At 41.9% G+C, this 27889-nt stretch overlaps 2 protein-coding genes across 8 annotated transcripts in view; one reads left to right on the forward strand and one right to left on the reverse strand.

Moving 5' to 3' along the window:
• Positions 1–14712, reverse strand: part of TUBGCP4 (tubulin gamma complex component 4) — a 36174-nt gene extending 21462 nt beyond the window's left edge. For both annotated transcript variants that reach the window (XM_077764570.1, XM_077764569.1), the window contains exons 1-6: positions 14406–14712; positions 8169–8297; positions 5365–5487; positions 4930–4983; positions 4090–4146; positions 409–488 (exon numbers count right to left, since the gene is read on the reverse strand). In XM_077764570.1, the coding sequence (XP_077620696.1) occupies positions 409–488; positions 4090–4146; positions 4930–4983; positions 5365–5487; positions 8169–8297; positions 14406–14483 (521 nt within the window). In that variant the 5' untranslated portion in view covers positions 14484–14712. The remainder of the gene's footprint in view (positions 1–408; positions 489–4089; positions 4147–4929; positions 4984–5364; positions 5488–8168; positions 8298–14405) is intronic.
• On the forward strand, positions 14596–27272 carry ZSCAN29 (zinc finger and SCAN domain containing 29). Of its 6 annotated transcripts, none has more exons than XM_077764564.1 (6): positions 14596–14657; positions 15820–16251; positions 16715–16919; positions 18754–19449; positions 21624–22094; positions 24083–27272. In XM_077764564.1, the coding sequence occupies exons 2-6, from the start codon at positions 15934–15936 to the stop codon at positions 24937–24939; spliced, it is 2547 nt and encodes an 848-aa protein (XP_077620690.1). In that variant the 5' UTR covers positions 14596–14657; positions 15820–15933; the 3' UTR covers positions 24940–27272. The 6 variants fall into 6 exon arrangements, with proteins under 6 accessions (XP_077620690.1, XP_077620688.1, XP_077620689.1 ...); XM_077764562.1 differs by lacking the exon at positions 14596–14657 and adding an exon at positions 14810–14860; XM_077764563.1 differs by lacking the exon at positions 14596–14657 and adding an exon at positions 15189–15250.
• Positions 27273–27889: the final 617 nt, after the last annotated feature.

Here is a 27889-nt window from a genome sequence, read left to right on the forward strand (position 1 = left end):
ATGGTTATTTTCTTCTTTTGAAGAGGTGTTAGGATATAATTCCTAAGAATGGCATTATGGAATTATAAAGTACAAACATTTTTAAGGATCTTGATATGAAATGCCAGCTACTCAAAGCACACATTTAGATATAGCTACATTATCTGACACATGTCATGGAAATTCTCCAAGGATAATGATCTCCCCAAATTAAAGAGCACTGCTTCAAGATCATCTAGGTGACTAGATCCTAGCTTTGATCCTCAACACTTCCTAAACATTCTTTTTGCAGTTTCTGAGCCATTGTACATGGGTCTTTTCTATCCTGGTCTTAACTTTTCCCAGAGGGAAACCTGAGATGACCTGAAAATAAAACAAGTGCAATGATCACCCACCCCTGCCCCCAATCCCCATTAAGCCTTAACTTACTTTTCTAGTGCGCTTCGAACAGGGGGTAAACCTCCACAGCTGTGTTTGTATACAGTTTCCAGGATTTGACAACCATGAATCTGTGCAAAATACAACCTTGTCAAACTAGATTCCATTTTAACAGTGCATGTAGGACAAACTCATATTCTATATTCAACCCAGAGAGCACAATCCAGCAGATAATGAGGCTGAAGATCTACATATAATTCTGACTCTAATTCCAACGTATGCAGGGGTGGTTTTGCCAACACGACAAAGCAATTCTTTAACACCACCTGGGTGTCCTACAGTTCAACTCTATTCTTTTTTTTTTTTAATTAAATGTTTTAATTTATTCTGAGGAAGAGGAGAGAGAGAGAAAGAGAGCGAGCAGACAGCATGAGCAGGGGAGGGTCAGAGAGAGAGGGAGACACAGAATCTGAAACAGGCTCCAGGCTCTGAGCTAGCTGTCAGTACAGAGCCCGATGCGGGGCTTGAACCCATGAACCAGGAGATCATGACCTGAGCCGAAGTTGGACGCTTAACCGACTGAACCACCCAGGTGTCCCAGTTCAACTCTATTCTGACACTACCAGAACATCATCAGATTCCACAGGTTAAGGGGGTCAGTTCAACAAGACCTCCCCTCTACTTCTGACACTAATCTCAAGTCCAGGACTGACTGACTGGCTGATAAATCAGAGGTTACCATGACCTTTTCCTTAGATTCCATTAGTTTGCTAGAGCGGCTCACAGAACTCAGAAAATCTGTTTACTCACTAGATTACCTGTTTATTAAAAAGCATTCTAAAGATATGAATCAACAGCTAGATGAAGAGATGCATACTGTGAGTTTCCGAACAAAGGAGCTTCTGTCCCCGTAGAGCGTGGGCCCAGCATTGCAGCCTGAAGAAGTGTTGTGGTTCACCGACCTACAAGTTCTCTGAGACCAGTCCTTTTGGGTTTTAAGGAGGCCTCATTTCATGGGCACAACTGATTAAATCACTGACTGCTGGTGACTGAACTCAATCTCCAGCCCCTTCTCCAAAGAGGTCAGGGGTATTCTTCCAATCAAATGCTTGGTTCCCCTGGCAACCAGCCAATCCTCAGGTGCTGTCCAAAAATCATTTTATTACCACAGACTCAGGTGTGGCCAATTATGAATACCAAGACACCTTTATCATTCTTATCACTTATGATATTCCAAAGGTTTTAGAAGCTATGTGCCAGAATGGGGATGAAGATGAAATATATATAATCTTTTTTTTTTTTCTTTGAGACAGAGCATGAGCAGGGGAGGGGCAAAGGGAGAGGGAGAATCTCAAAACTGTGAGATGACGACCTGAGTGGAACTCAAGAGTCTGACACTAAGCCACTGAGCCACCCAGGTGCCCCTATAAATTTTTATTATAGATCACAGTATCACAACAGCTATTCTCTAAAATACAGACCCTCTTGGGGCGCCTGGGTGGCTTAGCCGGTTAAGCGGCCGACTTTCGCTTAGGTCATGATCTCGCGGTTTGTGGGTTCGAGCCCTGCGTCGGGCTCTGTCGTGACTGCCAGCTCAGAGCCTGGAGCGTGTTTCAGTCTGTGACTCCCTCTCTCTCTGACCCTCCCCTGCTCACGCTGTCTCTCTCTCTCCTAGAAATAAATAAAACATTAAAAAAAAAAATACGGACCCTCCACTCTACTTACTCTTCCCCACCTCATCCATACACCCCCAACAGCAGCAGCACCTGGGAGTTTGTAAGAAATGCAAATTCTTGGGACCAACTCCAGGCTTACTGAATCAGAATCCCCGTGACAGGGCCTTTCCACGTGGTTTTAACCATCTATTCCAGGTGATTCTAATGTAAAATGAAGTTTGAGAAGTACTGCACTAGAGAAACTAGAATCATTCATAGTTAAAATTCCAAGCTAAGAAGTAAAGAAAGCTCTTTTTTTCAGATTAAGGCTTAATCCACACTATTTAAAAGGTATACACTTTTCTGAAAAATCTGCTTCTTCTATGTCCTTCTCTCTTTTTTTTAACGTTTATTTATTTTTGAGACAGAGAGATAAAGCGTGAGCAGAGAAGTGGCAGAAAGACCAGAAGACACAGAATAGAAGCAGGCTCCAGGCTCTGAGCTGTATGTCAGCACAGAGCCTGACGCGGGGCTTGAACTCACAACAGCGAGATCATAACCTCAGCTGAAGTCGGACTTTTAACTGATTGAGCCACCCAGGCTCAATCTCTCTCTCTTTAAAAACTCCATTATTGAGGTATAATTTATATACCATAAAATTCACCCAGAATTAAATGTACTGTTCAACAACTTTTAGTAAATTTAACAGTGTTGTACAATCACCATCATAATCTACTTTTATAACATTTCCATCACTCTAAAAGAATCCCTTGTATCTGTTACCATCCCTGTTCTCACCCTGGTGCAGGTTCTTGACCACCTCACGTTTTAACTCTCTAGAGCCAGAGCACACTGGCTTGTCGACCACCACCTTGGCAAGACAGAAGATTTTCCCATGTGCAACCCCCCCTACTCAGTTTCTCCTCTCCTTCGTGTGGCCGGTGGAAACTGAAAATCAGCTGAGATGTGTGGCCAAGCATGAAACCCTTACACTACCAGCACTTACCTAGAAGGTCCCCTCCAACTTGCGGGGGACAGTTTAGTAGAGTGGTTAAGAACATAGTCTTTCGAGGCAGACAGAGCCAGGTTTAGATCCCAGCTCTATTATTTCCTACCATCCGTGTGACCCTAAGCACATTCCTTAACCTCCCTGACCCCTTAGAGAACTGAATGTGCTCAAGTACATGAAACACTTAGCACAGTGCCTGGTGTACAGTAAGTGCACAATAAAAGCTGAATGTTAACTGATGAGGGTGATCAGCTTTGAAGGGCCAAACAGCACCTCCCCCACTGGCTTTGCTGGCTCAGAATGAAAGCAGCACACTAAAAATTTCTATACTTATACAGCAAAAAAATGGAGTGGCAACCTGGCAAATTAATTAACTAGTTATATTTATCAAGGTGAAGACTCCTAATAAGCTAAGACACAATTACAACAGTTTAAAAACAAAACAGAGTTAAACATATTTAATCCATTTGTCTTTTTTCACCCAATTATGGACTAGCAGATTCTTCTTCTAATGTGAAATCTCAAAGGATTTATCACTCAATTATTACCTCAGCTCAGAAAAGACATTCTTCTAGTACTGGGGACCCTGACTTTTCAGTGCATGTAATAAGAACTTGCGATAATAGGCATATTTAATAAAAGGATCATCCGGGTTTTACCCAATGATCTAATTCTTACAAAAGAATTAGCACCTAACCTAAATCTATTATTCTTTCTAAAGATTAACTTCCTGCTTCTCCTTAAAATCCATATCCAACAATTCCAAATCCTTAATGCAAAATGCTCTCACCTCCAAATATCACCATTAGCATTTTTCTCTTACCTGGCAGCATTCTGGGGTACATATATTAACATCATCCCCATCTTCTGGATCAGGAGGTGTTTAAGGGTGGAGCGATAGCTTATTTTTTGCATTTCTGACAGCATGATACCCAAGCAGACATTATTAAAAAAAACAACTAATAAATAAAAACTACTAAAGACTATGGTCTTCAAAAAAGAATGTAAGGTGAAATTAATTATGACTATATCCTTGGCACTTCCCACAGCAAAGAAAAAAGTTCTCACCTTTTGACTTTTAATTTGTTCCACCACAACCATGACAGAGGGGAAAAGGAGCTGGAACTGCGAAGTGGAGAATAATTAAAATAATTAGTGAGAACTGACTCAGGAGATTTGCTTTTGTTTCTAAATAGTCCCATGTCACATAATGATGGCAACAGCACAGAACAGCCAAGATCCAGTATCCAAAGGCCATCTGATATGAGGGTTGGCTGCAAAGGAAGAATGGCAGATACAAGCAGTTTCTATTTCTGAGGCTAACATAATTGTTGGTATTGAAGTCAACATAGAGCGTTAATATCAGATATTAGATTTTAACTAAATTTGGAGCTTTCCAAACAGCTCTGATCAAGGAAAGCATACAAGATATAAAATGCTTGGTTCTGAATCCAGAAGGAAAAAGTTCTCAAAAATAATGTCTTAAGTTAGATTATTTTTTTTAGGTTTTTATTTATCTATTTCTGAGAGAGAGGGAGAGCAGGGGAGGGGCAGAGAAAGAGGGACAAAGAAAGAAGCCTAAACAGGCTCTGCACTGTCAGCAGAGCCAGATGCGCAGCTCGAATTCACAAACCGTGAGATCATGACCTGAGCCAAAACCAGAAGCCAGACGCTTAACTGACTGAGCCACCCAGGTGCCCCAGGTTAGATTCTTTTTTTAATTCCTCATTTTTTCTTTAAGATTTTTTATGTTAAAGTAATCTCTCCACCCAATGTGGGGCTTGAACTCACAACCCCAAGATCAAGAGTCGCACACTCCACTAACTGAGCCAGTCATATACCCCTTAAGTTAGATTATTCTAACAATATCAGCATATTCCAAGGCATTTTGTTATTTGGGCAGCATACCTGATCCAAGGAGTAATTGACATGTGATATGGACAGATGGGGGTCAGCCAGGAACTGCGACAAAAAACACTGTGATTAGGGCTCCATATGAGATATCTCGAATCCATTTGATCTCTGAAACTAGATGGGAATCTGAGAACGGGCTCAGTGTTAATTTTAGGCTATGGAGAATTGATTGTTTATGGATTATTAATTCTTCTTTTTCAGGTGAAAAAAAACAACAAAGCTAGGGCTCTCATAAACTCACTCAGGAACCATTGCCATGATCAGCACACCACTTTGCTCATGGCTTGGGCAATCACAGAGTGCACTGTATCTTCTACCCACAAAAAAAATAGCTCTCTCTTAACTACCTGACTACATCAAAGATATTTCAAATTCAAGAATGTGCCCTAATCTGCTGTCCCAGAGACATTGTTCTCAAATCTCTCTCACCTCTTGTTCCAAATCAAGCAGCGCTTGGCGATAAGGCTGCAAAACTGAATCCAGCCCCGTGCAGAAGGCCCGTAGGTAGATTCCATGTAACCCACCTTGGCCCTGCTGAGATGGATGGTGATCCTGAAATCAAACAAAGAGAATTCAACCTCATAGCTCAGACTCTAAAACCTGAGGAAGACATTATCCCTTATTAGTGTTACTGTTTTTGCTTAAATAATTCCACATCAGAACAGTGCTTCAGTGAGAGGAAACCCTGACTAGAGAGGCAGATTTTGAGTTCTGACGTTTTAAGATGTGATGATATTTTAATTTCCCAAGCATCCTACATGTTACAAACAACCAGGTAGAACCTCAGGTTGTCAGTGAAGGTTTTCTACAACTAACCTGATCATTTCCAGCTGAAATCCCTTTAGTGGCTTCCTATTGCCCCAGAATAACATCTCAACTCTCCTACATGGCATGCAATGATTTCTACATTCGGGCCCTTAACTCTCTAAAATTATCTTTCACTGCTTCCAACTTCAGATTCTCATTTCCAAACTACCCACAGCTCACCAAATGTGCCTTGCTTCTACTTCTCACCCCCACGAATGTGGATGTGTTCCACTTATAACTGTGTACTCATCTTTGTGACAAATGCCTACTTTTCGTCCAGGACCCAACTCAAGCATCTCTTCTCTCAAAGCCCTTCCTAACTCTCCCTGGGAAACAAATCACTCGCTCTTTGTTGCTTTCATAACATCTCTACGTAATGCGTGAATTGTACTTTTGTTTATATGCCCCCCTCTCACGACTAAGAGCTTCACGAAGGCAGGACCCACACTTTATTCATCTTTGTATTTCAGCTCCTAGCTCAGTTCTTTGAACACAGGATAAATATTTAGTGAATAAACGACTTCAATCCTTCTAAAATCCCATCTCCTGCCTCGCCTGGTAATTCATCAGGAGCATGAATCTGATAGTCAACATGGGGAGTGATAGGACTCTCACCAAGGGCCGATTTACAAATATAGCTTGTCTTTCAGGAAACCTGCAGCTTTTTTATAAGAGCCTCTTCTCGTAGTTTTACAGGGGCAACTGCAGAGGAAGTGGACTAAAGACCATGAGGACTGGCCTCTCTGGCTGTGTACTGATTTAGGTGATCAGGGTCTGGTGACAGCAGGCACAATGGCAGAATTCCACAACAAATGGGGTAGGAAGCTTGTACTCGGAGGTTAAAAAGCTCAGGGTAGCCAGGGGTCGCCACAAAGGATACTAGCAGTTCCTGAAGATAAAGGTTCACAGCTATAGTAAGACCAGCATGGGCATAGGATGAAATGGACCAGACTGGCTTACAACTAGCCAAGTTTATTTTGATCTTGTGGCATTCCAGAGAACTGAATGTCTTCATTTATCACTAAATGAAAGAGAAATTAAGTATGCTTTTTACTGTTCAAAAAAAAGAGGCACTACAGCTATCTTTAGAATTTGGGAAAGTAGGAATTCACATATTGTATAAAATCCATATAGTCACACAAATACAGTGCAGGCTTTTTTTTCTTTTAAATGTTATATACAAGAAACTAAAACTAGAGGCCTTTTCATATATTTATATATATACACATACGTATGTGTATATATAGGTTTCTTTTCATATATATATATACTGATTCATATGTATATATGTACGTGTGTGTGTGTATATATATATATATACACACACACACACACATGTATAGGTTCCAATTCTGATAATTCATGTGCCCTCATTAATTTGATTTCATAGCACTGATTAGACTTTCAACTCACATTTAGCTTGTTTGCAAAAATCAGTTTGAGAGAATCAGAATCCCTGTCCCAGAGATGAAAATATAAGGCATTATTCTCTAACTCCTGTGTCCTACAGATGACCCCACCAAAGGCCTGATGACCAACTTATGTAACAGAGGGTACTGACTGCATTATTTCAGGAACCCTTCCTTTTCCTTTTTAGAAGTCCCTGCCTTCCTTCTCAACCAGAATCACTGTTCTAGGTTGGCAACAGTCATCACTAATCAGTCACAGAATTCAGCAATCTTTTTACCTAGCATGGACAGAATTATAGACAGATAAAAACAAAAGAGAACTTTAAATGTCTCTTTAAAAACATATGAGTGTTAATTCTGTACCAGGCACTTTGCATGAATTACTTTATTTAATCCTCCCGACCCTGAAATAGGCACTATTATCCCTATTTGATAGATAAGTAAACTGAGCTCTAGTTTTTGAGTATTAGGTGACTGCCAGGCAGACTATGGCCAGTAAGTGATAGAGCAGGACACAAATCCTTGACCTCTACACCATTAATTACAATTAACAGTGTACACTTCCAATCAATGGATATTTCCTAAGTGCTTGCTATGTCCCAAGCACCTTCACTAACTCTTTTATTTACAAATGACAAAAATGAAGCCCAAAGATTTTAGTTGCTTGCCTCTGTGTGACTAAGGTAGTTAGAAGAATAAAGGGCAAAGAGATCTGAAATGAGGCTTTATGATTTCACCTCTGTAACTGGAAGTCTGGTCCAGCTCAAATGGATTTAATTCAGGTCTCCTGAAACACAAGCAAAGCATCTTTCCTCTTATACTAATCTGCCTAAATCGGTCCCTGTGTATATTTTCTCCCTTGTCTGAGCTAGTTACCTAGCCCTCACTTGAATAATTTCAATGATGAGATATTCATAATATCTTGAGACTTATTTCACATTAAAGTTTGGATTCACTCAAAACTTGACATAGCTCCTGACCTCCGGAGGTGTCCATTCCCTGAGACCAGCAACCTACCTGCTGCTGCACATGGCCTGTGTACTGTTCAATGAACTCGGTGAAACGAATATAGTCTGTGCCCAGCCGGCAGAGTCGATTCAGGACGCTGGTTTCACTGGGGTGGAGAAATGGGAAGTCCTGTGACACCTGCAGGAAGAGGAACAGTTTGAAGACACTGATGCCTGTGTATCTGTGAAGTGCTTCAAATACTTCATACCATTTTTTATTGTCCTTCTCAAGATGCCTATTTAAGCTTGTTAAATTCCAAACTGCTACAAAGGTGTTGCTTCTTCCTGATCTAATTAGTTGTTGACTGAAATAGGTGGCAACACATGGCAAAGAATTCAAACACTATCAAATGCTGTACATTAAAAATAAGTCAGCTGGGGCACCTGGGGTGGTTCAGTCTGACTCTTGATTTGGGCTCAGGTCATGATTTCTCAGTCATGAGACAGAGCTCTTTGTCTCTCTGCCCCTTCCTCACTTGCACACGTGCTCTGTCTCTCTCACAAAATAAAAATAAACAAACTTAAAAAAAATACTCCCTTAAAAAAAAAGTCAACCTCCCCACAGGCAGCTACTATTACCTGTTTCTCACGTGATCTTCTGGGAAAGGCCTATCAGCATATAGAGTTTGGGACCTGATTTCAATTGTGTCTAGTGATACTGCTCAAACTGCAATCTGCATCCTCCAGGGGTTTCTCATATTCTTAAGATTTGCAAATTCTCTATAGAATGTTTGTTTATTTTTGAGAGAGAGAGAGGGGCAGAGGATAAGCAGGGGATGGGCAGAGAGAGAGGGAGACACAGAACCTGAAGCAGGCTCCAGGCTCAGAGCTATCAGCACAGAACCTGATGCGGGGCTTGAACTCACAAATTGTGAGATCATGACCTGAACTGAAGTCAGATGCATAACGGACTGAGCCACCCAGGTGACCCTCTCTATAATATTTTAAATTTCATTTTCATTTCAATGAAAATGTAAAATTAATGTAACATACTATATAAAAGCACCTCATAACTGTACATATAAAAGTAGTGTCCACATTTTCACCTATATTTGGTATTTCTTTTGATTGGGTTTTTTTTTTTTAATGTTTTTTATTTATTTCTAGGAGAGAGAGAGAGACAGTGTGAGCAGGGGAGGGTCAGAGAGAGAGGGAGTCACAGACTGAAACACGCTCCAGGCTCTGAGCTGGCAGTCAGCACAGAGCCCGATGCGGGGCTCGTACCCACGAACCGCGAGATCATGACCTAAGCGAAAGTCGGCCGCTTAACCGACTAAGCCACCCAGGCGCCCCTTGATTGGGTATTTTTAACTTAAGGCCAAAAAATAACCTACTATGCTATATGAAGATTTCACAGCAGTTCAAGAATGGAAAAAAGTTTCAGGAGAATGTATTTATTCAACCCGTTTTTTTTTAAGTTTACTTATTTATTTGGAGAAGAGAGAGAGAAAGTGAGTGGGGGAGAAGCAGAGAGAGGAGACAGAGAATCCCAAGCAGGCTCTGTGCTGTCAGCATAGAGCTTGACACGGGGCTCAATGTCACGAACAGTGAGATCATGATCTGAGACAATATCAAGAGTAGGATGCTTAACTGACTGAGACACCCAGGTGACCCCCAACCCCAATTTTTCAAAAAATTGTAAAATATGCATAATATAAAAGTTACCATTTTAGCCATCTTTAGCTGTAAAATTCTGTGGCATTAAGTGCATTTACACTGTTGTGCATCCATCACCACCATGCACCCCAGCACTTTATCTTCCCAAACTGAAACTCTGTATCCGTTATTCCTCCCCTTCCCCAACCCCTTGCAACCACCCTTCTATTTCTTGTCTCTATACTCTTGACCATTCTAAGGACTTCAAAAGAGTGGAAATAGAATATATGTCTTTTTATTGCTGGCTTTCTCACTTAGCATAATGTCTCCAAGGTTCATCCATGTTGTAGCATGTAAGAGATTTCCTTCCTTTTTAAGACTGAAAAATACTGCATTGTATGATTGTGCAGCATTTTGTTTACCCAAATCATCTGTCAAGGCACACTTGAGTTGCTTTTACCCTTTGGTTATTGTGAATAGTATACTATGAATGTAGGCATACAAATATTTGTTTAAGTCCCTTCTTTAACTTTTGAGTATGTATCTAGAAGCGAAATTGTTATTGGATCATCTGATAATTCTATGTTTAATTTTGTTGAGGAGATACCACACCGTTTTCCACACCAGGCCTGCACCATTTTACGTTCCCACCAGTAATGTACAAGCGTTCTAATTTCTAATTTCTCCACAACCTCACCAACACTTGTTATTTTCTTTTTTTTTTTGATAACCAGTCATCCTAATGGATATGAAGTAGTATCTCATTGTGCTTTTGATTTTCATTTCCCTAATGATCAACTATATTGATCATTATAATCTTTTCATTTGTTTATTGGCCACTGTGTATCTTCCTTGAAGCACTGGCCACTTTTAACAAACACATACTTATCCTAGGCACAGTGTTAACATCTCTAGGTTAAACAGTGAACAAAATTAGATGCAGTTAGTATCCCCAAAGAATTTAACATATTACATATTTATATTGTGAGTACTGTATTTTGTGGATGCCACTTTTTTTTTTTTAAGTTTTATTTATTTAGGTAATCTCTATACCTCACATGGGGCTCTAACTCAAAACCCAGAGATCAAGAGTCACATGTTCGGGGCACCTAGGTGGCTCAGTCGGTTAAGCGTCCAGCTTCAACTCAGGTCATAATCTCACAGTTCGTGGGTTCAAGCCCCGTGTCGGGCTCTTTGCTGACAGCTAGTTCAGAGCCTGGAGCCTGCTTCTGATTCTGTATCTCCCTCTCTCTCTGACCCTCCTGTGCTCATGCTGCTTCTCTCTCTCAGAAATAAATAAAATGTTAAAAAAAAAAAAAAGTCACATGTTCTTCTGACAGAGCCAGCCCGTGGTTGCCATCAGTACATGACAATAAAAGCGGTAATAGGCAAAAAAGAATTTTTCTGTTACTGAATCCACAATAATTTGCTTAGGAATCCACTTAATGCAGATTTTAATGACACTGCTAACCATATTTTCCAGCTAATAACTTAAGAGGTAACATGACTTAACTGCTTAAGAATCTGTCTTTGGGGGGCACCTGGGTGGCTTAGTCAGTTAAGCATCCCACTTCGGCTCAGGTCATGATCTCAAGGTTGTTGACTTCAAGCCCGCATCAGGCCCTGTACTGACAACTCAGAGCCCAGAGCTTTCTTCAGATACTGTGTCTCCTCTCTGTGCTTGCACTCTGTCTCTCTCAAAAAAATTAAAAAAAAAAAATTAAAATGTTTTTGGGAGGCCAGCCTAACTACTCTCTGTTAGTGCTATGTCTCCCTTTAGGCTGGAGCTATAGCCCCAGTAAAGCCTTGCCTGTGGCTTTAGGGGGGGGGGAAAAAAAAGGAACCCACCATGGAGTCAGACTGCCAGGTTTGAATCCTTGAGCTGCTTCTTCATTTGCTTGAAATCTGAGGCAAGTTATAATACCTGTCTGTGCCTCAGTTTTCAAACCCATAATGTGGAGATAACAATTGTGAAGGTTAAATGTTAATGCATGTAAAGCCATGCACGTAGCAAGTGCACAACACATGTAAGCAATTTTTTATTATTACTCTAAAAAATTGTATGTTTATTTTTATTTTTGAGAGAGAGAGAGAGAGAGAGCCAGTAAGAAAGACACTGTGAGTGGGGGAGGGGCAGAGAGAGAGGGAGACTCGGAATCTGAAGCAGGTTCCAGGCTCTAAGCTGTCAGCAATGAGCCCGATGTGGGGCTCGAACTCACAGACTGTGAGGTCATGACCCGAGCCACAGTCAAGACGTTTAACCAACTGAGCCACGCAGGTGCTCCAGTAACTTTTTATCATTAACACAGATCTACCCAGTTATCAAGTGATATTCCCATTAAAATTAGAATTTTCAGCAGTGCTTCAGTGGCAGAGTTTTATAAAAATTCAAGGTCTAATTATTCTGAAACAGCAAACAATACCTTGAAGTTAGTGATACCATCTGGTGCAACCTACTTACATGAACAGGCATTTTCCACACTAGACTTAATAAAATCAAAACAGGGAATGATGTAGCCACATCTGCAGCCGTCAAACTGTTATTAAATGCAATGTTGGGGATTTAGTTTCAGCAAAACAATAGTTATGTCACATTAGATCACTAGTTCTCAGAGGCAATTTTGTCCCATTTGGTAAATGTTTGGAGATATTTTTTATTGCCACAACTCAAGGGGTACTACTGGCATCTAGTGGGTGGAGGCCATGGATACTGCTCTATAAACACCCTATAATGCACAGGCAGGACACAACCCCTAACAAAGAATTATCCAGCCTGAAATGTCAATAGTGCCCCGGTTGAGAAACCATGTGTTGGATTAATGTTATTTTGAATGTATGCATTTGGTATTTTGTTTACTTTGGTTTTATAGTTTTTTAAGAGCAATAAATTGGGCTTACACTCAAATAACTTTGAGCTCATACTTAGGTTAATGTGTATGTCTATACAGTATTACAATAAAATGATTTTTGTCAACATTAGGCATTCATGACAATTTTCCCCTTTATTCAAATGTGAAAAACACCGCAGAAAGTATGCAATATTTTCTGTTTTTAAGTCTTTTCTTTCACAAATATCTGAACACCTACCAAGTGGCAGAAACTGTGCTGGCTACATCAATGAAAAAAACCATCCACTATAGTCTTTGCTGCTATAGGCAACCTATGTGGGAGAAGGACTATACACAGGTAACAACAATAAATAATATAAACTGTGATAAGTCCTATAAGGGAAATCAACAAGTTGTTGTGATGGAGAATAATGGCATAAAGGGAGGATACTTAAAGAGATGGTCAGAGAACATTTTTCTGGATGATTTTGAAGCTGACACCTTAAGAATGAAAATATTCACTTGAGATTTTTTTTTATAAAAAAGAAAGGAAGGCAGCTATCCTTCCTTGTTATATATACTCTTGTTATATTTTTACTTCAGTCAAGCACTCACAAATACTTCCTAGACATTTTCCTCCTATATGTCTGCCATTAGTTTGACAGGGGAAAATAAATAACAAGAGGGATCTGATTTATAGGTTTTATAGAAGAATGTAACTTTTCTGCTCCTCTGCAGCCTATATTGCCAATTCTTATAGGAATAGGCATGACTTTTTAAAAAAGCTTTTATAAATTCCAGTTAACATAAGTGTAATACTAGTTTCAGGTGTACAATATAACGACGCCCAGTGCTCATCACAGCAAGCGCACTCTTTAATTCCCACCACCTATTTAGATCATCTCCCGACTTCTCTTCCCTCTGGTAACTATCACTTGGTTCTCCATAGTTAAGAGTCTGTTACTTGGTTTGGAAGAGGCATGACTGTGATCTGACAGACTTAGTTTCAAATCCTGCCATTACCAGGACTAGCCCCCACAAAGTTCTCTGAGCTTCAGTTTGCTCTTTTGTAAACTAGGGCTAACAATACCTACGTTACTAAGTTATTGAGAGGATTGGATAATATAAGCAGAAATAGAAAAGAGTGGTTCAGATACTGGAGCCAAGCAGGCCTGAGGTTCAAGACCAAGCTCGCTAATTTCTAGCTACCAGATACAGGGAGTTAATCTGTGAAGTGGAGATAGGTGATTGTGCAGATTAAATGAGACAATGCATATAGTAACAAGCCCTTCCTCCTTATATATTTCTGGTTACATGAAAAACCCCCTTCCAAATTCTCCCAGTGCACAAATTTCCAGAGAAAGGAGTAACGAGGGAAACACACTCTCATTTTTCAGTCAACAAAAGTGGCTGACATCTTACTGTATTAGGGGCTACGTATTTGGACGAGTTTTCAAAACTCACTTTAAAGCACTGCACTGCAGGCGTGAAAAAGGGTGAAACTCGCCTTTACATCCAGTTCCCCAGCAACCCGCGCTCAGACACCTCAACCTTAGGCCCGGTCACAACCTCGCTCTTGGTCCGCGAAGGCGGGGCCCTCCGGGATTGGCCTTCGATTCGCTAGCCTGTGACCAGCCCTCTCCTGGTGCGGTATCGCGCGCAGATATCCGCACTTCCCCGGTTACCAGTCCAGAGACACGCCCCCCGATGCCCTCAGCCTCTGCAAGTCCCGCCCCCCGCCTTCGCAGACTCCTCCCCCGGGCACCGGCTTGAGAACGCCTATTCTGCGCTCGCAAGTTCCCGCGCTCTGGTTCCGGCGGTACCTGGAGGCCACTCCGCTTGTTCCACGTGAAAATGGACCCTGGGTACCCGCTCAGAGCCAAGAGTAGTTCGTGGATCATTCCCACGGCGGACCTCGAGTTCCTATATCCGTTGCCCCCTCCTCCAGGGCCCCTCCAGAGGACCACGGAGGCGGATGCTGCGTTCTCGACAAGCGCACAATCCCCTGGGACAGGCGGTTCGTCCTGAATCCCAAGTGGCAGGACAACTGCTGCGGGAAGAGTGGAGGAGAAAGGGTACGGGATAGGCGCGCCGCGTCCTGGAAGTGTGCTGCGCTCTGCTGGGCCCACTCTCGCTCCTGCCCGGGCTCTGCTGGAGGAGTCGCCGTAGTTGCCCTTGCGCATGCGTCCTCAGAGCACCCGAGGCGCCCGCTCGGACTTCCGGTTTGAGAGCTGGACCGGGAGACTGCAGAGCCGGGTTTGGGCCGGACCCTAAGAGGGTGAGGCAGGCCCCCGGGGCAGAAATGCGAGTGGGTTGAGGGTCAGCCTCGAGAGGGAGACTAACCCATGGGTAGCCGGAGGGTGCTCTCAGGGCTCCTCGGCGTGGTCGGAGGCCTCTGGAGGGACTGCACGACTGCTAGGAGAGTGACCTGGCCGGAGAGAGCGAAGACAAAGAGGCCGGAATCCCGCACCCGCCACACTTTGGGCTGAGCCCTGCTCCTGCGAACCTCGCATCACTCCGAGCCCCTGGCCAGCCACCGAACTCGTCCTCAGGAGACCCATTACTACTGCGCCCTCGGACTCCCTCTCTCCACCAACTCTGTGTGACTCCCCACGCCCACCGGCCCTTCAGGAACCAAAACCAATCCTCCCAATGCGCGAGGTTTCCCGTCAGTAATTCCCGAATAGTTGCTGAGCGGTTACCTCTGCTGTGAGGGAAAACAAAGACTCAGTATTCAGTACTTGATTTTTCTCCCGGGTGGGAACTGGTAGTTGTGGAGTCTGAGGGGGCGGGGAGGATGTAAAGGGCCTCTGGAAGGACTTTTTGGAGGTACTGGGGGAGATCAGGTGCGACCCACTGGACAGAGGCTTTTTGTTGCCATAAGCAGGATGGTGACTTGGCTTTAGATCCTCTCAAACTCCAGGTCTCCCATATGGTTCAAACTCAGTATGCATCATTAGTCAGGGGGAGCTGAATGGGGTCAGATTTGGGGGGAGGTGGAAGAAGAGCAGTCAGTACTTTATTCTCTGCTGCCTCCACGGTCTGCAGTTGAAGTCACCCAGAAATGCAGCTTTTGAAAGGTGTCTCTTCTTCATACTCAGTTTTGGCTTGCTGTCCTGAAGTTGGTGTTACCTCAGATGACCACGTGGAGTATATGGGAAGGCAGGCCACTTCTTGGCGAAACTTTAGACATATTAAGTGTATTTCTTCTGATAGTGCCATCTCTCTCTACCCTAGGAAGAAACTCTTCTTACAGTGAGAGACTCATCTGCAGGTGATTCTCCAAGGACATGGGAAAATAGGTGTAAGCCCTTCAACCCTTAAGTGGAGGGGAGCTGCTTTCTGCTGTGAATGATGGCCAAACCCACTCTGAGAGGGAATGGCCCTAACTCTGAGACCTTCCGACAGCGCTTCAGGAGATTTCACTACCAGGAGGTAGCTGGGCCCCGGGAGGCTTTCAGCCAACTCTGGGAACTTTGCTGTCGTTGGCTAAGGCCGGAGGTGCGCACCAAGGAGCAGATTGTAGAATTGTTGGTGCTAGAGCAGTTCCTGACCATCTTACCTGGGGAGATCCAGAATTGGGTACAGGAGCAATGTCCAGAAAGTGGAGAGGAGGCAGTGGCTCTGGTGGAAGATTTAGAAAGAGAGCCTGGAAGACCTGGAAGTTCGGTGAGAAGGGAGGGGGAATTCAGAAGTGTGTGACTGGGAAGGGGCAAGGATAAAGGGCCAAATTAAGGTATCGGCAGGTTTAAAGAGGGGCACAATCTCCTTTGGTGATGCTTATTCTTCTGGTTCTGGAATAGATAACTTTTTCAGATGGAGCTTGTCTGGAGATGCTACCCTGTCACAATGAGTTATTCATAGTTTTACAGTTTTTTATTTACAAGGGAAGCAAGGGGAATTATTTTTTAGCTTATAGTTGGGTTTACTAATATGATCTTTTCCTTCTGGAGTTCCAGCTCCTCTAAACTAATGAAATAAAAGACCCTTGTTGACTGTTAAACCCCAACCTCTTCCCCCCAACCCTAGCCATGTCCCAAGAGGATAAACTCTTTTGGGGTATTAAATGATCTCCTCTGGGAATGCCCCTCATTATAACCTTGCAGTGACAATTAATGGGGGTTGTTTCTAGGTCACAGTCTCTGTGAAGGGGCAGGAAGTGCGCTTGGAGAAGATGACACCCCTGAAATCATCACGAGAGTTAATAAGTGTTCGGCAGGAGTCAGTGGAACCCCAGCCCAGGGGTGTAACCAAGAAAGAGAGGGCAAGAAGCCCAGACCTGAGACCACAGGAGCAGATGAACCCAAAGGAGAAGCTCAGACCTTTTCAAAGGAGCGGTGAGGAGTAGATTCATATGGGAAGATAGGATGCCATTCTCAACTGGGAAGTAGGGTTGGGAATAGTGAGTGGGAAAGGGATTTTAGGAATTGAGTTGAAATTGTAGAGTATGCAGTTGTTGGAGACCTCCTGAAGGTATGTAGTTTAGCCCTCTGTTGGTGTATTCTCGTGTTTCCTCTTGACAAGTCTGCCAGAGGATAGCTCCCCGCTTTTTTCCAGAATTGGAACTATTTTATTTCCTCTTGGCAATGATGATACTAGGTCAGTATTTTCTAGATAAAAATTCTTTTCTATACTTGAAGTTGAAGGCACAGCCTCCTTTCAATCATTTTCCTTCTCCAAATTAAACTATTTTATTTCTTTAAGCTCTTCCCCAGAAGTTCCATTCTTTGGACCTACTAAGTTTTTGTTATCCTCCCTTGGAACCTTTAAGTCTTCCAAATATCATGTTAATTGTGGAAAACTAAATTATATTTTTCCAGAGAGGGGTCTAGCAGGTACAGGCAGAGTAGAAATTTTACTACATTCTCTTTTAGTAGAGCTCAACTGATTATTTGGTGATTGTTTACTTGGTAACTCCCAGCACTCTTACAGCTTTCCCATTGTCTTTGTGGCTAGTACTTGATTTTGTAGAACTTGTTTTTCTTCTTTGTACTTGGTTGAACTCCGTTTTTTGTTTTTTTTTTTTTAAATCATTTAACTTGTTGAGGTTGTTTTAAATTCTGATCTTATCATTCAAGATGCTAGCCTTCTCAGCAGTTTGTAGTGGTCTGTTTAGTAACCCAAAAGCAATTCCACATAGAGAGTTACAGAATTGATCAGTCACTGAACACCTACCATGTATTCCAATGCCTTGCAACGTGCTGTGCAATAAGCAAAGGTTCCATATTCTCAAAGAATTTATGGTGTGATTAAAAGCAAATATGTGCTCAACTGAACTGTATTGAAACCATGCCAAACAATGACTTGTTAGTCAAGTTGTGTGAGTATAGTAGGGGTTTGGCAGAGTGGGCAATTAGGGAGGGCAGTGGGGAAGACTCATGGGGGGCTTTGGCAAATACAGTTTCTCTTAGAATGGATTCCATTTGGATAGGAGGGACTTAAAGGAAAGGCACAAAGTAATGAATAAATGTACGCTGTATTCTTGAGGGGAGTCTGATATGAATGGACAGTGCATGGTAGGCACTCAGGTTAAGGTTGGACAGTATAATGTTTGAACCGAGGAAGAAGAACCTGGAGTCAGGCAGGACTCCTGCAGTTATCTGGGTTTGAGAGGATAAGGAGTCTAGACTTGGATGGTGGCAGGAGGAACAGAGGACATACTAAAGTGAAAAGCTTTTAAAAAGAACTTGGTGACAATTTGAAGGAAATGGATGAGTTGGAAGTTCCCCCCCTGCTCTTCTCTCTCTTGAAATCACTCTTGAGTTTAATTTTCTAGCCCCAAGTGGAGAACTTATAGGAGACTTAAGTTTAATTTTCTAGTTTAATTTTCTAGCCCCAAGTGGAGACATAGGTGGCTGTTCCCAGCAGTGCCAAGACCTGCCTATAAGTAGTGAGGAAGGCTAGGGAGCAACGTGGAACAGAAGTATTTACTCTGAACACACAAACAGAACCTTTTCCTCTCTTGTCACCCTGCACTGGAACATATTCTCATTTTTTGAGGTTTTATGTACTTTCTCCAACCCACTGAACTTTCTGAAAATACTTTCTTAGACACTTTCTTTATAAGCCTCTTGGATTTAAAAAAAAAAAAAAAAAGGCAGATCTGAACTCAGAGGTGTTTTTATGATCAATCCAAATTATGATATCCTTTGTTTGCTTCCCTGCAAGCAGGATTTCCATTTCCTAAATCCGGTGTGGTCTCCAGGTTGGAGCAAGGAGAGCCAGTGTTTCCTGATCTGGGCTCCAAGGAGAAGGAACTCCCAAGAGGCAGTCACACAGGAGATAGACAGATACATGCTGATCTGTTATCATCCAAGAGAGAGAGAAGAACTTGGGTGGAACAGGATCACTGGGGCTTTGAAGATGAGAAGGTAGCAGGTGTGCACTGGGGCTATGAAGAAACCAGAACTCTGCTTGCAATTCTCAGTCAGACTGAGTTTTATGAGGCTCTCCGAAACTGTCATCGAAACAGCCAAGTGTATGGAGCTGTGGCTGAGCGGCTCCGGGAGTATGGCTTTCTTCGGACCCTGGAACAGTGTCGGACCAAATTCAAAGGTCTTCAGAAGAGTTATAGGAAAGTCAAGAGTGGTCACCCACCTGAGACCTGCCCCTTCTTTGAAGAGATGGAAGCCCTGATGAGTGCCCAGGTCATTGCCTTGCCCAGTAATGGCTTGGAAGAGGCAGCCTGTTACTCTGGCCTGGTGGACAGCGATGCTGAGACTGAGGAGCCAGGGCAAGGGGGCTGGCAGCATGAGGGAGCAGAAGAGGCCATGGCTGAAGAGTCTGACAGTGATGAAATGGGGCAGGACGCCACCCCTCAAGACCCCGACAATTCAACTGCACCTGTTCTTTTTCGAAGCCCAAGTGGTAAGAAGTTTTCCTTTTGCAGTTTCTGTGATTAGATCTGAGGAGTTATGAGACTGAATGTGCAGTCAGCAAGTTTAATATCACCTGTGAGTTTTGTCACTTAAACGGAACAAAGAGATACTTTCTCAGTTCTATCTGTATTTCATTCTCTTTTGTGGGAAAATTAGATAATAGTAAGTAGGGAATAATTTTAGATATTGTAAAGAAGTATACTCAGAAAATTCTAGAGAGCTCTTAAAAGAATATCATTCCTGGGGCCCCTGGCTGGCGCAGTCAGTGGAGCATGCGACTCTTGATCTCGGGGTCATGAGTTCAAGCCTCACATTGGGCATGGAGCCTACTTAAAAAAAAAAAAAAAATTATTCCTTCCATTTCTTTATTAAATAATTTTTCCCCCTGATTATAAAATCATTTACTGCTGAGAAAAACCCAGCACTATATTAGCTTTAAGGAAAATATTTATTGAGTACCTTATACAAACTGGTGCTTTATCTTTGATTTTCCCAGTTCTCAACATCAGCTTCTTATGTGTACCTTTCTATATAGCCTAGCCTAGTGAAGGACTGTGCAAAGTTGGGGAAATGTTTCCTAAGACTCCTCTATGAGATTTGCAATACACATAGTAAGAAATCTTATTTAACACTTTGTTGAAATATTATTTGCCTATGGAACTGTTTTTAAGTATTATTTATTACTGTTGATATAATTTATATAACTATGTTGATACGGAAAAAGCACCAAAATATGAGCCAGAGGGCCTTGTTTATAATCTTGACCACTCATCACCTAAGCGACCTTAGATAGTTATCTGCCATTTCAGAGTTTATTTCCTCACATGTAAAATGGGGCATGGCAGCAGGACTACATCTCTAAAATTGCAGTTTCACTGTGAAGTGATCTTTTCCTTTCATTTTTTACTACATATGTGTTGTTATGTTAATTCTGCTCTGTCTTCCAATCTTCCACTTTTTCCTTCTTCAGTATCTATTCTCTCATTTTTTTTGTCACTGGAATAAGTGCAGGTAAACCACAGACATGGCACATGTGCTAGATGCTGTTATTTTCATTATCTTTTTTCTTTTCATCTTTTTCCACTACTTTTCTTTCAATTATTTCCCCCTCTCCTTTACCTCCAGTAAGTGGAGAATAATGGAAGCAGTGTCCTCTCCAGTTGGTTGGCCAGTGGAAGGAAGACTCTGAATCTCCTTTCCCTCTACCATGGGGACCTTCAAGGAGCAGAGTCTGTAATCATATTGAAGTAATGCGGAAGTGGGGCCTATAGCACTAACACATGTTCAGGATAGGAGATGCTGTTTGTGCTGCTTCCTCTTCTTTCTGGCTTCCATCAGTCCTTCACTCCTAAGGATAAGGTGCATGACTATTAGGTCTTCTCCTGTACCCTTCAAGTCTTTGCTATTACTGGGCTTGCTTTTTGAGACTGTGGCAAATGAAGAAGGGTTAAAATAGGGATTAGGCAAGTGTGATTCTGAAAGAGACTGTTCTTTGGGGTCTTGGGTCATTCTTTGGAAAACTTAATTCATAATGAAGTAGAGCTGGTGGAAAAAGGTGATCTGAGAAGTTAGGGATAGATAACTCATGACAGTGATTGACTGGGTCTTATTCCTTTGACCACTTACTTTCTAGTTAGGATCAGAATTCCAGAGAAACTACTAGAAGAATGGGGAAAGGCATCCTGTATTCTTGACTTAGTGTATGTAATGACTGTTTCAGTGATCTGGTGGAAAGGTTTGTTTAAGAGAGAGGGTGCAAGTGAGCAGGGGGTTCGGGGGGTAGAGAATGAATATTCCACGCTGACAGCGCAGAGGCTGAAGTAGGGCTCAAGCTCACAAACCCTAAGATCATGACCTGAGCAGTTGGGTGCTTAACTGACTGAGCTACCCATGCACCGCCCCCCCCCTCCTTTTTTTTAATGGCTAAACAGAATGTAGGAATAAAGATCCCTGTGAAATTGCTAGGATATAGGATATTAGGATATAGAGAAGCAAAACATTCTATAATGAGTTTGTATGGATTTTGGAAACATGATGTATTTTTACTTTTTCACCCAGAAGCCCAAGCCTAGGTGATTTTTCATCATGTACTTGATAGGGCTGAGGAATTGAGGCTATAAAGCTCTGCATTAAATGGTGCTGAAATTTCTCTTCTGGTGACAGGTGTACACTGGGGCTATGAAGAGACGAAGACTTACCTTGCAATTCTTAGTGAGACTCAGTTCTATGAAGCCCTCCAGAACTGTCACCGCAATAGCCAGTTATATGGAGCAGTGGCTGAGCGGTTATGGGAATATGGATTCCTTAGGACACCAGAGCAGTGTCGGACCAAGTTTAAAAGCCTACAAACCAGCTATCGGAAAGTCAAGAATGGCCAAGCACCAGAGACCTGTCCATTCTTTGAAGAAATGGATGCTTTGGTGAGTGCTAGGGTTGTTGCCCCATCCATTGATGGCCAGGAAGAGGAGACAGCCTCTTGCCCCATCCAGGAGACCAATGAGACTGAAGCTGAGAAGCAAGCTGAGGTGGCAGAAGAGAACATAGAAGAAGATTCTGAGGATGATGAAGAGGATACTGAGGTACCCTTAGAGGTTGTCATGACCCGTGCTCCTGTCTTATTCCAGAGTCCCAGTGGTAAGGTTTTACCTTTTACTTCTTAAGGTTTAAATAGCAAAGGGGAGGCAGTGGGATTTAGAAGAAAAATCCACTACCTGAAAACCAGGAGACTGGCCTCTATACCCAGCTCTCTGGATTCTTCTTATGACCACTTTATCTCTTCTCCAGGTTTCCTTTCTATAAAAGCAGCTCAGAGCAGATATAAATGATTCACCTGACTTGCCTTCTCATACGTATAATACAGCATAAATCTGATGGCTGCAGACTTTATAAATTTGCTGTCATCTACATGAGCTGTTAGGCATTTTACTTAGCAGGGAATATGAAAGCTAACATCTCCCAAATAGCATGCTATATACTCACAGTGGGATGAAGTTGATTTTAAAAGTTCATGCTTGTTAATGCTTTTTCCTCTAGTTCTAGTTTGTATTACTAGTAGTATATCTGCTTTATTCACATGTATGAAAACCTGATAACGTCTTTCTTCAGACACAGCTGGGCAAAAGTCTGAAGTTTCTGAGGGAATTGACCCTGTGAATCTTAGCCGCTGTGTAAGAAAAACAAACTTTTCACTATGTCTTCCCTCCTTGTGAGAAAAAAATTTCTGATTTTGGAGTCAGACATGTATGTGAATCTGGACTCTCTTGTCCATTAGACAGCTGAGTGACTCTGAGCAAGTTATTTAACCCTGTAAGTTTGCTTATATATTAAGACCTACCTTATTAAGGTTGATATAAATGAGGTACTATGGTGAAGCACCTAACACAGTGCTTAGGCACATAGTATTTAATAAGTAATAATTTCCTTTTCCAAAAGTTCTTTAGATCTACATTCCTCAAGGGTGTGCTATGGAGTATCAATTCCATGAGGGTATTCGTATGTTCCACTAAAAAATGCCTTCTATGTTTAGAAAATTCTCAGTTACCCTCCCTGGAGCCTCACAGCACACACTCACATATTTAAGGTTTTGAGATTCAGTTGAATCTAACAAATCTCTATTCCATGGGGCATCTCTTAAGACTGAGTTCCTGGGGAGAAATACTATCTTTCAGGGATACATAAGCAGGCTGACACTCAGTATTTCTTTGCTCTCAAATTTAGCTCAGAGTATTTGGGATCCAGAATTTATCTGAAACATCTGAAAATTCCGCAAATTCAGAGTCCATTCACAAACTGAAAATCTGCAAGTATCTGCAAATTCACATAGCCTGGGCCTGGGCAGCCTGATGTTTGGTTCTTAGAGACTATCACAGGAATTCCTGGGTGGCTCAGTTGGTTGAGCTTCCAACTTCAGCTCAGGTCATGATCTCACGGCTCGTGAGTTCTAGTCCCATGTTGGACTCTGCTGACAGCTGAGAACCTGGAGCTTGCTTTGGATTCTGTGTCTCCTTCTCTCTCTGCCCCTCCCCCTTGCCCGTGTTCTTTCTCTCTTTCTCAAAAATAAACATTAAAAAGTATTAAAAGGTTAGCTTGGATATTAGAGTAGTGCTTTTGGAACATTTCGTCATTATTTTTCCATGGGAAAAGAGAATGTTTTAGGGAGATACTTTATACAAAATTCCTCTCTCTGAAAGCCTCCTGTTCTTTGAAAGACCCCAAGTATTTTCCTACTCTTTTTATTCTCAACATAAACTGGAATTTGAGGGGAGGAGGACTCATTTAGCTCTTTTTGGATATAGAAATTTCTCAGAGTTTTCCTGGGTATTTATGGACATATCTTAAATCTGGCAAGTTTTCCTTGTTATACTCTGAGAGGATTTTATGAAGATTGTAGGTATCCAGGGAAGAGTTAAAAGAATATATTAATCAGTCCCTATAACAGATCAGAAGCATGTGACAGGTTACTAACTAGAGGAGTAAAAAATTGGAATTTTGATTGATAGAAGTCATTTGGGATCTAGTCCTTCCTAATTTTTACCTCTAATCATCTAATGTGATACTTGCCTAACCCTGGGTACATAATATTGAGGAAATGGATAACTTTTAAAATTCTATTCTTGTATCAGGTTTTGAGGCTGGATTTGATAACGAAGAGAATCTAAAACGAGATATTTCTGAGGAAGTACAACTACATAGGACATTACTTGCAAGGTCTGAGAGAAAAGCTCCCTGGCATCTTAATCAGGGTAAAGGCAGTGACAGTGGACAACAGTGGGAAAAGACCACAGGGGAGAGAAAAGGAAAATCAACACTCCCGGAGAGGAGTTTAGGTAAAGTTCTAAATCATCAGAGACCTTACTTGGGAGAGAGACCCTATAAATATCTCAGATACGGCAAAAGCTTTGGTCCGAACTCCCACCTCATGCATCAGATATCCCATCAAGTGGAAAATCCATATAAATGTGCTGACTGTGGGAAAAGTTTCAGTAGGAGTGCACGCCTCATTAGACACCGGAGAATCCACACTGGAGAGAAACCTTATAAGTGTCTTGACTGTGGGAAAAGTTTCCGTGACAGTTCAAATTTCATCACCCATAGGAGAATCCACACAGGAGAGAAACCGTATCAATGTGGTGAGTGTGGAAAACGCTTCAATCAGAGCTCAAGCCTTATAATTCACCAGAGAACCCACACAGGAGAAAAGCCCTATCAATGTGAAGAATGTGGAAAAAGCTTCAACAACAGTTCTCATTTCAGTGCACATCGGAGGATACACACAGGAGAGAGACCCCATGTGTGTCCTGACTGTGGAAAGAGTTTCAGTAAGAGTTCTGACTTACGTGCACATCATAGAACCCACACAGGAGAGAAGCCCTATGGGTGTCATGATTGTGGCAAGTGCTTTAGTAAAAGCTCTGCTCTTAATAAACACCGAGAAATCCATACACGAGAAAAACTTCTGTCACAGTCAGCACCTAAGTAAGCCCCTGAGAATTTAAAGAAAAGAAATATATCAAAATGGTTGGAAAAAGTCTTCCAATAGTGAGATCTATCCTATGCCCAACTAGCTTAGAAGACACTCTAGGATTTACCCCACCCTCTGTTTCTTATGTTTCTCCTTGATCTACGAATTCCTAAGGCAGTCATCTTAAGAATCAGAGGATGATTTCAATCCCTCTCCTTGCCCTTTTTGAAATGACAGATAATACCTTTTCCTCTCAGTGCCTATGTTGTTCCCTTAATAGAGAGGACTAGATAGTAGATCCTATAGTCTTGATATATACCGTTATTTATTCATCCTGTTATTTAGCTGCATTTCAACTGGAAAAACCTATCACAGCAGCATTTCAGGGAGAAGTTGTGAGACATTTCTAATTGAGTGGGTCTAGCTCTCTATACAGTAAAGGAAATGCAAATAAGTATGGCTCTTCGTGTTCATGTAAGCCTGTGCTCAGAATGACATTTGTCATGCACACTTCATTTACCATACAGGAGAGTTTAATGTCCACCTTACTCTGACCTATTAAAGAACTTGTCAAAAGCCTAAGTGTTCTATATGGGGAAACAGTGTAAACTTTGTATAAATATTGAGGTGTGAATCCTGAATTTCTAGTTTCTTCCAAGTCCTAGAAGTTCTGGAATGGAATAATATTTAGAGCATCTAGTTTGATCTCTTTTTCTTCTGTTCCATCTCATCTGAATTTCATCTTTCTCTTCTAGTCCAAAAGTTCAAAGAGGAAGCCAGTTGGATATGTTGAGAGAGAAAGCAGTTAAAGCTGCCTTTAGGGAATTGGCTATGTTCCACACATTCCAGACACCTAGTTTAGTGTTATGTACCCCATGGGCACTTAATGCTAACCTGCACTGAGCAGAGGCCACTACCACATTCCCGTGGATTAGGAAACAGACCACTTTGTGCCAACAACTCTCTACCCTAATGGCAGGGAGGACAGATTATCTTTGGTCATTGGAGTTGCCAATACTTACATGCACGTGCACATATTCAACTGTACACATCTATTTTTAAAACTTCTTCAAACATAAGTAATTCTGATTTGTATAGCTAAATAGTATTGAATTAATTGCTCATATATTCATAGTAGTATGATGAGCCCTGTACAGCACAAGGTAAACAGACCCTGTCCTTGTCCTTACAGTCTAAAACAGATGACACTGACATGGACAAACAGTAAGTGCACACGTAGAGCTGAAACAATTTTAGAGAAATCTGGTAACATTATGCCTTATAGTTTTCTATAAGAAATATTAAGGTTATATTAAGGTCTAATGCATTATAGTTTTCTATAAGAAAAATCTGGGAGGTATTTTCTTTATTCAGGAAGGCTTCATGAAACAGCAAGTGTTTAAAGGAAGGAGGGTTACTAGGTAAATTAGGCTGGGATTAACTTTCCAAAATAAATCACAAAACTGAGTGCTGAGTGGGTGAGAAATGGGAAAATTGGGGAACAAGGTGTTAAAAGCAGATGGAGGCAAGGGCAAAGGACAGACTGTAGGGAAAGTCAGACAAAGCTTGGAGCAGTACAAAATTTGAGGCATAGTATGACGGGCTATGCAGGAGGCTTAACTGAAACACAGGAGCTCCAGAGGCAGACCAGGAGGTGTTCCCTATAGTAAATCAAGTACCGTGCTGTACTTCTTGATCAAATAGCTGGCTGGCACTGGGGAACAAGAATGAGCAGCTTTAGGGGACTATCTCCTATGGGAGACAAAGCTCAGAAACTACTATCTTGAGAAGATACTTCAGTGGGCAGGTCTGAGGAAAGGAATGTGAGCAGATGGTCAAGGCCTGGGATACGTAGCTGTTTTATACTCCTATTTAATTAGACTCCCATGGCTGGAATGAGATATAGGAGAGAAGTGGGGATTTAGAGCATTCTATAATTTAGCTTGCTGTGTTAGATGAGAGATAGATTAGGGTTCTGGTGTTGAGGGACCCTACTACAAAGAATCTCCTAACATTTGTTAGGAGGAGATGGTATCTTAATTATGTGGCCTAAGCAGACAGGAAGATAGAAGAAACAACAGTCTAAAGCAGTGCCTCAGGATCTGAGATGGTTAATAAGTGTGCTAGAATGTTTTTTAAAATGAGAGATTACTATCTTTAGTATATTTATGTGTAGTTGTGTATAAAAACCATTGGTTGAGGTATCAGCAGATATGAACTCTGGTTCCAGATGTCTCATGTGTATGTCAGCCTGTTTGTATCCATCTCCCTTTCTGTAAAGCGGAATAACGTTTACACCTTAATCTGCCTCTCAGGGATACCATGTTAATAAAAATTGTGTCTGTAAAGTACCCAGTGTTTCTTTATGGTGTTTTTCTTTCCCCAGAATATACATGTGCAAATTATGAAGTTGTTGCTGTGAGGAAAGGATACATTTTTAACTGCCTTTTTTTTTAGCTCCCTCTGTGGGCTTACTAGAAGTATGCCTGTTTGAGTCTTTATGTTCTAGACTGAGAAACAAATTAGGAGGTGGTAAAAGAAATTAGAATGAAAATCATTCCTTAGTATCTGTATCTCTATCTTTCGGGACAGCCCATTAGGGCCTGTCATAACTGGGCATGGAGAGTAAGTCTTATTTTAAAAGACCCAGGACCAGCCCTCCAACCTACAGATGAAGAGAATGTAAAAAGGAATAGGGCAAAGGCAAACTCTCTTACTGGGAAATGCCTATTTAATCTCAAACTAGCTTACAAACCATTTTCTGGTACCCAGTCTGCCAATCCTGAGGCAAGAAGCAAGAAATAATAGTCTTTACACATTCTAAGAGAGAAACCAAGGTAGGTGAAGCAAGAGGATCTGTGCACCCTACCCTGCCCTTTTAATACTCCTAAGAAGACCTTTGTGGAGACAGAGGGAATGGCATGTGTACAAAGGAAGCAAGAATTTATTAGCAGGAACTAAATAGTCC

This window comes from Crocuta crocuta, unplaced genomic scaffold (genome assembly GCF_008692635.1).
Source record: "Crocuta crocuta isolate KB4526 unplaced genomic scaffold, BGI_CrCroc_1.0 scaffold102, whole genome shotgun sequence".
NCBI lineage: Eukaryota > Metazoa > Chordata > Mammalia > Carnivora > Hyaenidae > Crocuta > Crocuta crocuta.

Coding starts and splice junctions, on each gene's coding strand:
- ZSCAN29 (XM_077764564.1), top strand. CDS start 15,934: ATGATGGCCAAACCCACTCTGAGAGGGAATGGCCCTAACTCTGAGACC. Junction 16,252..16,714: donor CTGGAAGACCTGGAAGTTCG/GTGAGAAGGGAG, acceptor GGTTGTTTCTAG/GTCACAGTCTCTGTGAAGGG. Junction 22,095..24,082: donor CTTATTCCAGAGTCCCAGTG/GTAAGGTTTTAC, acceptor TTCTTGTATCAG/GTTTTGAGGCTGGATTTGAT.